The 11732-nt window shown below is 41.5% G+C and overlaps 1 protein-coding gene and 1 non-coding gene across 7 annotated transcripts in view; both read right to left on the reverse strand.

Annotated features, from left to right (window-relative positions):
* pcnt (pericentrin) overlaps positions 1–8670 on the reverse strand; it is a 33057-nt gene extending 24387 nt beyond the window's left edge. For 3 of the 6 annotated variants that reach the window (XM_047337563.1, XM_035609800.2, XM_047337562.1), the window contains exons 1-11: positions 8480–8670; positions 7656–7685; positions 5219–5395; positions 4707–4850; positions 3686–3835; positions 2662–3572; positions 2175–2528; positions 1472–1835; positions 820–1230; positions 483–701; positions 83–178 (exon numbers count right to left, since the gene is read on the reverse strand). In XM_047337563.1, coding sequence (XP_047193519.1) covers positions 83–178; positions 483–701; positions 820–1230; positions 1472–1835; positions 2175–2528; positions 2662–3572; positions 3686–3835; positions 4707–4850; positions 5219–5395; positions 7656–7685; positions 8480–8527 — 2904 coding nt within the window. In that variant the 5' untranslated portion in view covers positions 8528–8670. The remainder of the gene's footprint in view (positions 1–82; positions 179–482; positions 702–819; positions 1231–1471; positions 1836–2174; positions 2529–2661; positions 3573–3685; positions 3836–4706; positions 4851–5218; positions 5396–7655; positions 7686–8479) is intronic. The other 3 variants (XM_047337566.1, XM_047337564.1, XM_047337565.1) reach the window with 2 other exon arrangements.
* Positions 8671–11405: 2735 nt separating this feature from the next.
* Positions 11406–11478, reverse strand: trnak-uuu. The gene has a single exon. It is a non-coding gene; the product is annotated as a tRNA-Lys (tRNA).
* Positions 11479–11732: the final 254 nt, after the last annotated feature.

Genomic DNA, 11732 nt, shown 5'->3' on the forward strand with positions numbered 1-11732 from the left:
AAAAAAACCTCCTGATTTAACAATGATAAACCATTTAATCTCTTTAAAGACACACAACAGCAAAACCTTCAATCTCTGATACCTGTTTGATTAAACCGATCTGTCTCTTTTGTTCTTCCTCCATACTGGCCTGCTGCTTCAACAGCTCTTTCTCCAGGTGAGCGTTCAACTCGGAAATCTATGCAGATAAACAAAGGAAACGACAAGGCTAGAGGGCTGCACATTCCCCATCTTTTATCTAAATGATATATTAGATAAAAGATACTTGGAACTGAATGCGGATCTGCAGTTAGTGTAGCAGCTTACGGGAAAAACAATAAAAAGAATTGACCAAAAACAGACCACTGTGTGTCAGGCTTTGCTAACTAACAAGAAGTCACAAATGTGTCCTGGGAGTTTCAAATAGATATAAATATTTACATTCCCATCACGGATCTGTAAGAGCGATTGCTGTTAGTGTTTGTGCGGTTTGTAAATATCACCTCTTGTTGGTGTTTCTCCACCAGGTCTTTTATCTCCTGTTGGTGAGATGTCTTGAGCTTCTCTCTGACCTCCTCCACAACCTGGACCTGCTTCTCCAGGAACGCCTTGACCTCCTCTTCCCTCTGCCTCCTCTGCTCCTCCATGAGATGTTTCACATCAAGGAGCTTTTTGTTCTTCTCCTGCCTCTCTTCCTCCCATTTCTCCTTCTCTTCAGACAACTGTTATAAAAAATTTTTTTAGATCACATTTAATCAATGGAGAGTAGTATTTCAGATTAACAGATTTGCTTTCATGAAACTGAGCAAAATAAATCAGCTGCACATGAACCTAACTTACCTCGACATCCTTGGCTTTTAGCAGGTTCTCAAACTGTTCGAGTTCCTCCTCTAAGACTTGCTCCATATTTTTAATCCGCTCTTCCATCTCTTCTTCTTTTCTCTTGTGTTCCTCACTCTCGTGCACTGACCGACCTTGGGCCTCCTCAAGGTTGGCCAGGTTTTGTCTCAGACAGAAGATATGAGATTCCAGATCATTCTTCTCTCTCTCAGCACTGTCCAGACTGATGAAGCTCTTGTCCAGATCTTCCTGCAGCCTCTCCACCTCTGCTTGGACATCCAGAAACTGTGCACGTGTCGTTTCAAGCTCCTTTAATGTTTCCTCCAGCTCCAACTTCGCTTGACTTAATAAGGCAGCTTTAAGCTTTGTTTTTGTCTCCTCTAGCTCGGATACGAGACGGTCACAATGTGCCTTGAGGAAGAAAGAGAAATTCCTTTAGCTTTCTGTACATAATATTCATTTAAATTCATTCACTCCTCAATTTGAAGTCATTTTGTACAAACATATTATAGTATAATTTTGGTATACATATAATAAAACTATTTCCACTCATCCAAATCTAGTTAGGTAAAAAAAAAACCTGCACAAAGAGACTGGCATGTTTATATTCTTATTGAGCTGTTAACGCAACCCACTTATTACATTGGAATACCTGTAGTGTTTCCAGCTGGTTGTCATCTCTGAGGTCTAGGCTCTGTTTGGAGTCCGCACTCTGCTTCATCTCCTGCAGAGAGGATACGAGTCCACCCTCCTTCTCAAGCTCCCCAAACAGTTTATCTTCCTCCGCTGACAGAAAGGAATCAGAGATGAGCTGTGGAGTTTCAGCAGCTTCCTTTCCCGGCAACGAGGCTTCATTCGCTTTTTCTCCCCCTTCCCTTAAGGCACAGAGTTTGTTCTTCAGGTTGTCTTGTTCATGGACTTCCAAGTTCATCTCCTCCTCAAATTGTCTCCTCTTCTCCTTTTCCTCGTCAAGTTCCCAGAGAGCCTGTCGGAGCTCGTCTGTTACCTGAGCCCACCTGAACAGACAAGAGTTTTAAAATGTTAAGCTGATTCAACGTAGTTCATTTCGGGTGAAATAAATACATTTTTCAAGACATTTTTAAAAGTATATACATTTAACCATATTAAATAAATCCAAGTGTTTATTTGAATTTGCAAATTTAATGTAGAACCAACATTAGGTATATTATTTGGCTGTGACACCTCAGTCCGATTATGTGAAAGGTGTGGCAGTTCATTTTGAAAAAAAAATGCACACAAAGAGCACATCATATGTATATAATATAGTAAATAAAACATACAAAGAAAAAGAAATGCAAAAGATCTGGAATCTATCAACTAATCAAATTCATTACCTGCTTCTGGCCTCCTCCAGCTCTTCAGCACTCTTGATGACTTCCTCTCTCAGCACATTCAAGTCCCGGTCTTTGAGAGCCAGCTCCTCACGGAGCTCCCCACACTGCTGATTGAGCAGCTCCTTCTCCAGGTCCGTCTCCTGAAGCTGCTGCTCGGACAGTTTACTCATGTCCAGATCTCCAGAACTGGAGTTGTGAAGCCAAGGAGACTGACACTGAGGATTTGAATCATCAGCCGCAGGGACGTAGCACTGCGGGCTGGAGTCGCTATGGAGGTTGTCGTTTTCGTCGAGGGGGCGGTTTGAAATTGACAACAGAGGCTCTTCTCCCAACACTTCACTGTTGAGCTCAAAGCTATGGACAGAGGAAGAGACACATTAGGGTAGTTGACCAACTAAAATATTAGGCATGCAAGATTAAATTAGAAGCCCCCCCCCCCCCCCCCCCCCAACACCCACAGACAAATTACAATATAAAGTCTTCTAACCTGTGGTCTGCAGAGATGTCCAGCTGACTGCAGTGTTCAAAGCTTTCATTGACTAATGACGACTGAGAGTGTTCAAAGGGAACTGAAAACAAGTATCTCTCCATCATAATGTCCCTGTGTATTGATACATTCATACTGTCTTGATTAGGTCCACTTTCCAGATTGGCGTCATCTATGCCAACACTTTCATCACAGCTAAAACTGCACTTTGCTTGGTTCTGTCGATTCTTAGAGGCTTTGAGTCCCATGACCTCCTCTTCTCTAAACTTCAGTTCCTTCTCCCTCTCCTCCAATAGCTGCTTGACTTTCTCCACCTCCTCCCTATGCTCATCTTGGAGCCTCTGCATCTCTTCTTCCTGTGCCCGTCTCTCCTCCTCAAGGCTCTGGAGACGTAAGGCAGAGGTGGCTGCCTCTTCACTTAATCTCCTCTCTGCATCTTCTTCCTCCTGAAGCCTTTTCCTCAGCTCCAGCACTTCTCGGTTTAGTTTCTCCTTCTCCTCTTTGCACTGCTGCATCTCAAGGCACTGGGACTGAACTTGGCTCAACTGGGTCTGGAGATCATGCAGCTGTGCCTCCTTTTCTTTTCTATCCTCTTCCCTGCCTTTCTTCTCCTTCTCTAGTAAAGAGAGCACATGTTGGTGTTTCTCCAGCTCCTCTGCCAGTTCAGCACAAATGCGTTGGGTGTTTTCTCTTTCTTTTTCCAGCTCAACCTTCAGTTTGTGCAGAACAGTGTCCGTTTCAGTGTCACTGAATTGAGAGGCAGGTCCTTCACTTCCTGACCCCTCTGATGGTTCCTCCTTTTGATTGAGGTCTACCTCTTTAGAGCAGTGGCCATGTTGAAGCTGCTGCTGATGAGTGTTAAGGACTTCAGCCTCTGACTGACTTTTGATTCGCAGAAACTCTGCACTGGTCTGTAAGATAATTCAGATAATATTGAAGTTTCAGTTGATGTCCATATGAAGAGTGAAGTGCATATTTTTAGCAAATAATAGTCCTGATATCTTGCCGCAGATTTGGCACTAACCTGTTGGAGCTGTCTCTGTAGTGCCTGAATCTGTCCAGTGAGTGACTGGGCCTCCAGTTGTACCTGGTCTCTGCTGGCCAGGGCCTCCTGCAGGTTGGAGCTGAGCCTGGCAATGATGTCATTACGCTTCTCCACAGCCTCCTGTAATTGCTGCAAGTATAAATCAACATTATATTCGCAGACATACACATAGACATACTTCCCTACGGCAGAGTGTAGGACACTTTAAGAGTATGGAATGAAGTTCTACCTTTAATCAGTCCTAAGATTAATTAATAAAAAATATACTAATTAAAACATTATTTCCTGAGCCAGAGATCAGACTTGAACCACCAACTTCCTCAACATTAATAGATTTTCCAAATGCCTTGTTGAAATAAAACACATAATGATTTGCCTGCAGTATCACAAAGGCACTATATAATTGTTTATGTTTAACCATATTGCTCAACACAGACCTCCATTTTGTAGATGAACTAGGCTGCATTTTCAGATGAGTGCAGACATGCAGCCATGCAGAAGGGGAAACCTTTACATTTGCCAGTGGGTTGGTGGTGACACAGACACAAATTCACAAACCCTCATAACCATACTCGCAGCAATACCATACTAAGACTTCCATTTTCGTCTTGGTGGGTAAACAAAGCATGAAGACAAATCTCCCCGTATGACCAAAAACAGCCAAATGCGCAGCCACATGCTGCAAACAGGAACACTTAATCGTTTACAGGGCTCAGAGTTTCCACTGTGTGAATTTGGAGTCCATGATTTGAATGCCAAGAATGCATTCAAGATCAAACCCATCTTCCCCTTTGCTAGTCCTACTTAGTCTTTAACGGCAACTTCAAAATAAAAACAAAAGCAACTAAAATCCCTTAAAACTTTTGGTCTCAAAGAACTTAAACACTAAATTCTGTTTTAATCATATGTTAAAACATGCACTAAGAAAAAAAAAAGATATATCCTAAAAACACAAGAATTATATCTACAATGTGAATGTTAAATTATTGACTGTATCTACCTTGAGCTGCTCTTTGCCAGTAAGTGCAAGTAGCTCCTCATCTCTCAACTCTTCCACAGGGGACAGGCTTTGCCTCAGGGTGGGGGGCTGATCCATGTGTCGCCGTTTCTGCTGAACCAAAGATTTCTCAAGTTTTTTGGATTCCTAAAGAATTAAAAATAGTTTCAGAATCAAGCATCATTGTACTTTCATTCTATATGTGAGAAATGTCAGGGCAATTCGTGTGCCACAAATATTTATACTTAGATCTAATATTGTGGGTGAACTTTCCCTTTAAAAAGGCAGTAAATAATGCCACAGTTAATCCTGGCCAGGTTGCTATGGCAACACACCCTTCAGGCAACAAGATGGTTAGTGACCCATTTTTCTAATGTATGTTTACGGAGCAGGGAGCATGGACCGCTTGTTTAAATTAAGACAAATTATGGAGGTCGGGTTGTGTGACCCATGAATAAATCCGTGAAGTGAAGCCATGCAGTCGAGCAATTTTGTGTGTGTGATGTGTCTTGTACCTCATGGTTGGTCTTGCTGTTCAGGTCTCTTTCATTGGCCGATGGAGGTGCTGATTCTACGTGGCGGTTTTGCGCTGAGCTGTCATTCGCCGGGACAGTCGAGCCCTTCCTCTTCTGCGTCTTTTTCGCCGCCCCCGAACTGTCGCCTTTCGCCCGCTTCTGTCTGAAGCTAGCAAGCTGCGCAGGAAGGACAGCGAGAGGTAGATGGACACATAGGTCAGGACCACTGAGCACCACCACACTATTAGCATAGTGAAGCTCAGGGGCCAAAGGTGAGAGAGTACTAGAGTCCAGATTTATGTCTTCATTTGAAAAATAAAAAGTAATCAAAACATCATTATGAAATGATTAACTTAAATACAAAAAACGTGCATATAAGCTGTCGATAGTCCCAACTGTAGGAACGACCAAAGATTTGAAGCCCTTATTTTGATGAGTCAGGGTTTTGCAAAAAAAGGACAGTGCCCAGTGAAGCAAGAATAAATCCCACAGTCACACACGAAAATAGACTATCATAACCCGACAAGTTCAGAATGAGGTGATGGAGCTAAGTATTCTTGAATCTCCAGATAGCAATCTGAAGCCCAGGAGAAATACAGGTTTTAGTGACACACATTCACATCTCTGCAGACCAGAAACTGAGGAATGTTAAAGATCTGAATAAATAAATCCAAAGTACATCTCAGTCACTTGGCATTGTTCCGCTTGTAGGAAAGTCAAAATCAGAGAGAAGCAGACTGGTGGACAGGAGCCTTTTGAAACAACACAAAGTCTTCTCCGAAGTAACAAAAGGACAAAAATATCAAGAATCTAAGCCTGAGAAGAATCATTAACAGAGAAAAACATCATCCCCCAATCCAGCCAGGATATCCAGTTTAAATTCCAGAGGGACTGATTTTGGTACAAATCCACATCAGGCCGTCTCTCTCTCTCGCAGCCTGTCACACTCTTCTTTAAGCAGCTTAAAACAGATTAAAGCGTTCACATTGTGACAGAGACCCTCATGAAGTCCTCCATCAAAGACTGACAATCGATCAGCAACTCCCTTTTCTTTGCTGCCGTTCAGACATGTCAATTCTTCCTTATTAGGTCAGCGGCTTTAATGTCCAGTTGCAGGTCTTCCGGTTTGTAGGCCATAGCACATTTGACCCAACCCCTCACCCGAAAACTCACTGCCACAACCAACGTACAGAGCAGAGGGATCCACAAACTCTGGATAGAGGATGGTATGTGTCTAGACCAAGGAGAGAGGGTGGAGACTGGGAGATGTACTCACATGGAGAGGAGGAGACAGAGCTCAGATTGGGGCGAGCAGCATCTGAGTGTGCATGCTCAATTCAATTTGAGATTGCGTGTCCTTGGGAGAGCTACTTGTTGCCTTGTGATGAGTCACATACATGACAACCATTTGGAATGCATGTTTGCACCCATGTTTATTGCATGTCACATGCCAGATTGAAGGTTTTGCTTTAGGGTCATGCAATGCAGCCACCACCCATGCTACCATCTTCTTTATTTGACTACTTTAACCAGGTTAAAAAATTAAACAATCATTCCCTCAGCCCCACCACAATCAAATCTCTTCCAACCTCACCTTATTTATCTGCTTTCTTACTCCCTATTACTAAAACCCAGCCCTTTGTGTCCTTCCATCACTCTTTTCACCGCCTCCGCCTGCCACAACACTCATCACATCTTATAAAGACACATCGGCCAGATGAGCTGTGTTTAGCCCAAGGCCACTTTTGCACTATGGAGAGTCAGACAAAGCAGCTGGCTGCAGCTTACAGCAGCCAAATCAGATGTTACTGGACTGAATGCTGGCATTGTGTTTAACAATGTCGGCACCAAGACAGGGTCAGGAGATGCTACTGTGGACAATGGGAGAGTACATTTCTGCTTTTCTGTAAACAAGTTTCATACATACAGTATGTTCTATGCTTTCAATGTGGAAGAGAAATCAGAGCTTTTTGGTTTCACCCAATACAATGAAGGGCCACTGACAGACAGCACTGCATTACCATAGCAACACCAGTCATGCAGATTCATGTGCAACATCCAATCTAGCCAGATCTCATGGGCTCACTGCACCACCTGATGGCCAACAACCAGCATCACAGTGTGTGTGTGTTTGTGTGTTTGTGTGTGTGTGTGTGTGTGTGTGTGTGTGTGTGTGTGTGTGTGTGTATGTATGTAAGGTGTGCAGCTATCTTAGACATTCAAAATATCAAAAAAGGTATTACAAACTTGCTTTTTCTGGTTTACAAACTCGACAGCAATTTCACCATAGTGCCAAAGAGCAGAAGAAAGCCCTGATTGCCCACTCGAGAGAAACGAAGGAAAAGAAGGGTGAAATCACAAACCCAATAAAGTTCATAAACCAACAATCCCATGACAAAGTCAAATGTCTCTACCAGTCACCAGTTTCTGTACTTACCGACTGGTGTCGTGGCATGTTGGCGGATTTCTGTCATAAGGAACATCAGGGCTTCAGTTGTGTTATTTCCTTCGTGTCATTCATCATAGTTAAACCTCTTACCTCATATTTTTAATGCATTCCTCCATTAGGTGGATTAGAAATACAACATCTTCCAAATGCAATTCAATTAGCTACATATGACCTAGTTTCAAACAGCTGCTTGTTTCGGCAGCACCACAACAATAAATTTCACAGATGTAAGAAAATTAAAAGTTAGTTTTTTTTACTATGCACATTTGATTGCTTGTGGAAGATACGAAAATATGAATATTGTGCTGCACAATATATTCCTGAGATGCAACACTAGAGAGTTACTCCAATCGTGTGCCACATTATAATAAATCATACAGCTCATATAAGCTTTATATTTTTCAAATATTCACATTTATATTTTTACAGGTTAGAAATAATTCCCCCTCGTCTTTGTAGGTGCCCATTTCTTCCCCTGGCGGACGAGTGTATACGAAGTGATTCGTTTCTTTAGCATTTAGTCCATAAATGTTATTGTTGTCGTTACCTACGTGCAACCTCGGCTAATGTTTAAACACGCGGGCATGTGCGCGCCAAACGCATGAAGTTATGATCGCCTGTAATTAAACGGGTAACTGGAATCAGAGCTACGACAGGCAAAACAAACGCACACACAGTTGGAGGGGGTCGTAGTTAGTTGAGTTAGCAGTGGACGAATGCAAAGCTATGACAAAAGAGTTAGCTAACTGCTAGCATTAAGTGTGTGTGTGTGTGTGTGTGTGTGTGTGTTGACTGTTGTGTTGGAGACAAACCTTAGCTCTCCCTGCTTCTAGTTTCCTCTGCCGTTCATCTTCATCCATCTCTTGGTTTAAACAAAACCATCGAGGGTTTGGGACAGACGTCTTCACTCAACTGAGAAGCACAACTTCTAGCATAAGTTAGCTAATACAAAAAAAAAATCTCCGAGATGCCTAGAACACAACTGTCAACAGATAATATTCAATATGGCCGCCAAGACGTTTCGACTCCGCCCTTATCGAGTCTGCTTGAATGAACGGACCAATCCAATCGTAACAGTCCAACGTCTTCAGCCAATAGCGTAGGCGACGGTTAAACATATTCACGCGTCACTAATAAACCGCCTCATATGTTGGACGTCACTCAAAACCAGAACCTAGCTGACCAATGAAATGACTGTATCATGTCGCCAATGTTTGATTTACAGCTCTTGTAGCCAATCAGGGCGGGCCAAAGTAAAAACACACCTCAGTTCACTTCTTGCACTGGAATGCACTGATTCCTTCACTTGCGGAGGAGTTTCTACGGCAACGGAACAACCTACCGTACTGTACAAAAGCGAGGTTGCAAACTAATTCCATGACCATTATTTATCAAATTTCTTTACACAAAGTACACTAAACAGAAAAGAAAAAAACACTTGCTCATATCACTTTTATACAGTTTTTCAGTGTACTTGATAAGTAAGTGGTTCTGAGCATCTTGAAGAATTTAGAAGCTGTTGCATGAGAATCCAAAATTTTTAATATCATAAAATATCTTGATACACTTCTCATTTAAGCAAGGAAAATGAATAATGCTGTACAAAACTGGGTCAACAGATTATTGTCTGTGTTATTTGTAGGTCACGTTTGGTTATCTATATATATCTGAAATAAATTGGCACAGAATATATATATATATACGATGGGCATTTCTATTTGTTTCCAGTGTAAGTGACTGAACCTCCTTACACACTAAGGTATGGCATTTAGGTTCTCGTAGATTTACCATTTCTTAAACAAAAATTCAACTGAAAAATTTGTCAACATAATTTAATTTTGTAAGATTCACACACACTCTCTCTTAGCATAGAAACCAAGCACCAGTGGTAACAGGTGTGTCGCATGGCAACCGCTGTGTGGCTTCAGTCTAACACAAAGACAAACACAAAGTTTGCATGACTCCAAATGCCAGTATTTCAGGTAAAGAATTAAAAGTATGTACTGCCATGTCTGTTTGTTTGTGTCAAATATTTCAACTGTTTATTGTCATAGCAGTAACACATGTTACAATAACAGTTTATTCCTTTTTTGAAATCTTGTAGGATGGCATAGTTGATCAGATGATACAACTCAAACTCAAGCTACTGGAGAAGGTATGTGAGCGAGAAGATTTTATAAAAAGGCTTCCACTCTCTACAAAACTGTCCCACGTTTATTTCCAGGAGAGTTACGGGGGAAATCCCATTTTTGTAAGGCCAGATGTCAGACCAAGGGGAGGTGCTGTCCATCATCGTCATCACTATGGTCCTACCCCTGCAGCAACATAACTGCCTCCTGTCAGCTACCCTGCGTGGTTACCAGGTGTGTCACCTGTCCCAGGAGGACAAGCAGGGGGTACACCATGTGACAGCACCTATTACACTCCCACCACTCAATACGTAAGGTTCCCTCACAGAACTTTAAATGATTTTATACACACTTTGAGAAATGTTTATAATTGTTTGTTTTTTTTACTGAGAAACCCATTTGTCTGTGTCTTTACAGGACTCATGTTTCTCTTTGAAGGTCCCCTGATTATTTTAACTCGTTACGGGTATTGGAGAAGAAAGCCCTGGCTCCAATACACAGGTCAAACATTGGAAAAATAACACAGAAAAGCACTAGAAAAATCAGAAAATTATCCATTGTTTTGAACAGGTACTTGAACCCTTGGCCCTCAGATTGAAAGGCTGAAGCTGTACTGCCTCCACCTGCAAGGGAACATTAGTAGAAAAATTAAGAATAAGAAAGGAAAGAGAGAAATTCCGTGAAAATTAACTATGATCCAAAGGTCGCCAGATCAAACCCCAACTGGAACATGTCTGTGATCTGCCCTGAATTTATTACAAAATATACCCACACATTGTAATTCTCATTCACACACACACACACACACACGTAACAAAGCCAAAAATAAATTAAATAATAATATAAAATTGATGTAATAAGTAAACAATAAATAACAAAACAACAAAAAATATAAAACAAATAGATTTTTTAAAATAAATATACGAAAATTTTAAATAAAACTGGCGCTGAAAAAGACGAACGGTCATAACTCGCTAATGTAACATGCAATGTTAACATACAATACAGCGATGACAGAATGAATGAATTGTGGATTTAAAAACAAAAATAATGTTAACCTCTTTGTTATAGTCATTTGTCTGTGAAATAAACATGTTTTAGCTACAAAACTAAATAAGACTAAATAAAATTACATCAGCAACGTCTTGCCTCTCAGAGTGGCAGAGTACGTCAAAATTACAGTTGCCAACTCGGACTGCTTCTGCGGCTGCACGGAATTTTGGAGATGGGCCATACTGATTGGCTGTCAAAAGATGGAGAATGGACTAGCGGATTGGCTGGTCAAAAGATGGAGAGCGGGCTTACCGATTGGCTGGTCAAAAGATTGGACTGCTCCATAAAATATGGAAACAGACCTTATTTATTGGCTGTCAAAAGATGGAAATGATGAGATGTGATTCGACAACCTTTGACAAAAGGAATAATAACTTAAACAAAAACATGTCGCAGTTAATCTAAAAGAAACAACTTATAGTGATATAAAAACTCTAGTTCATGTGTAGCGTTTACAGTTGCAGGAAAAATAAACGAAGTACAATTTTTTTTTTAAATGTTTCTGAGGAGAAGGAGAAAATGGTGTCCCAAGGAAAAAAGGAAAAAAAAAAATCTCCGCCCGAACAGGGACTTGAACCCTGGACCCTCAGATTAAAAGTCTGATGCTCTACCGACTGAGCTATCCGGGCTCTGAAAGTGTACTACATGCTAGTTTCATTAAAAGGCTGGATTCTGACTGGTTTTGTTTTACTGTACTATACTTCGCAGAACAGTTTTGTGGCTACACGAGGCAGCCGTATGTACACTTGCGAGTTAGCTACTAACAGCATAGCTGCTAACAGCAAACAGGCTAGTTGCTAAGGCTGCTAACAGCTTCAGCATAGCTGCTAACAGCAAACAGGCTAGTTGCTAAGGCTGCTAACAGCTAACGTGTTAGCCTTTA

Source organism: Scophthalmus maximus, chromosome 15 (genome assembly GCF_022379125.1).
Source record: "Scophthalmus maximus strain ysfricsl-2021 chromosome 15, ASM2237912v1, whole genome shotgun sequence".
NCBI lineage: Eukaryota > Metazoa > Chordata > Actinopteri > Pleuronectiformes > Scophthalmidae > Scophthalmus > Scophthalmus maximus.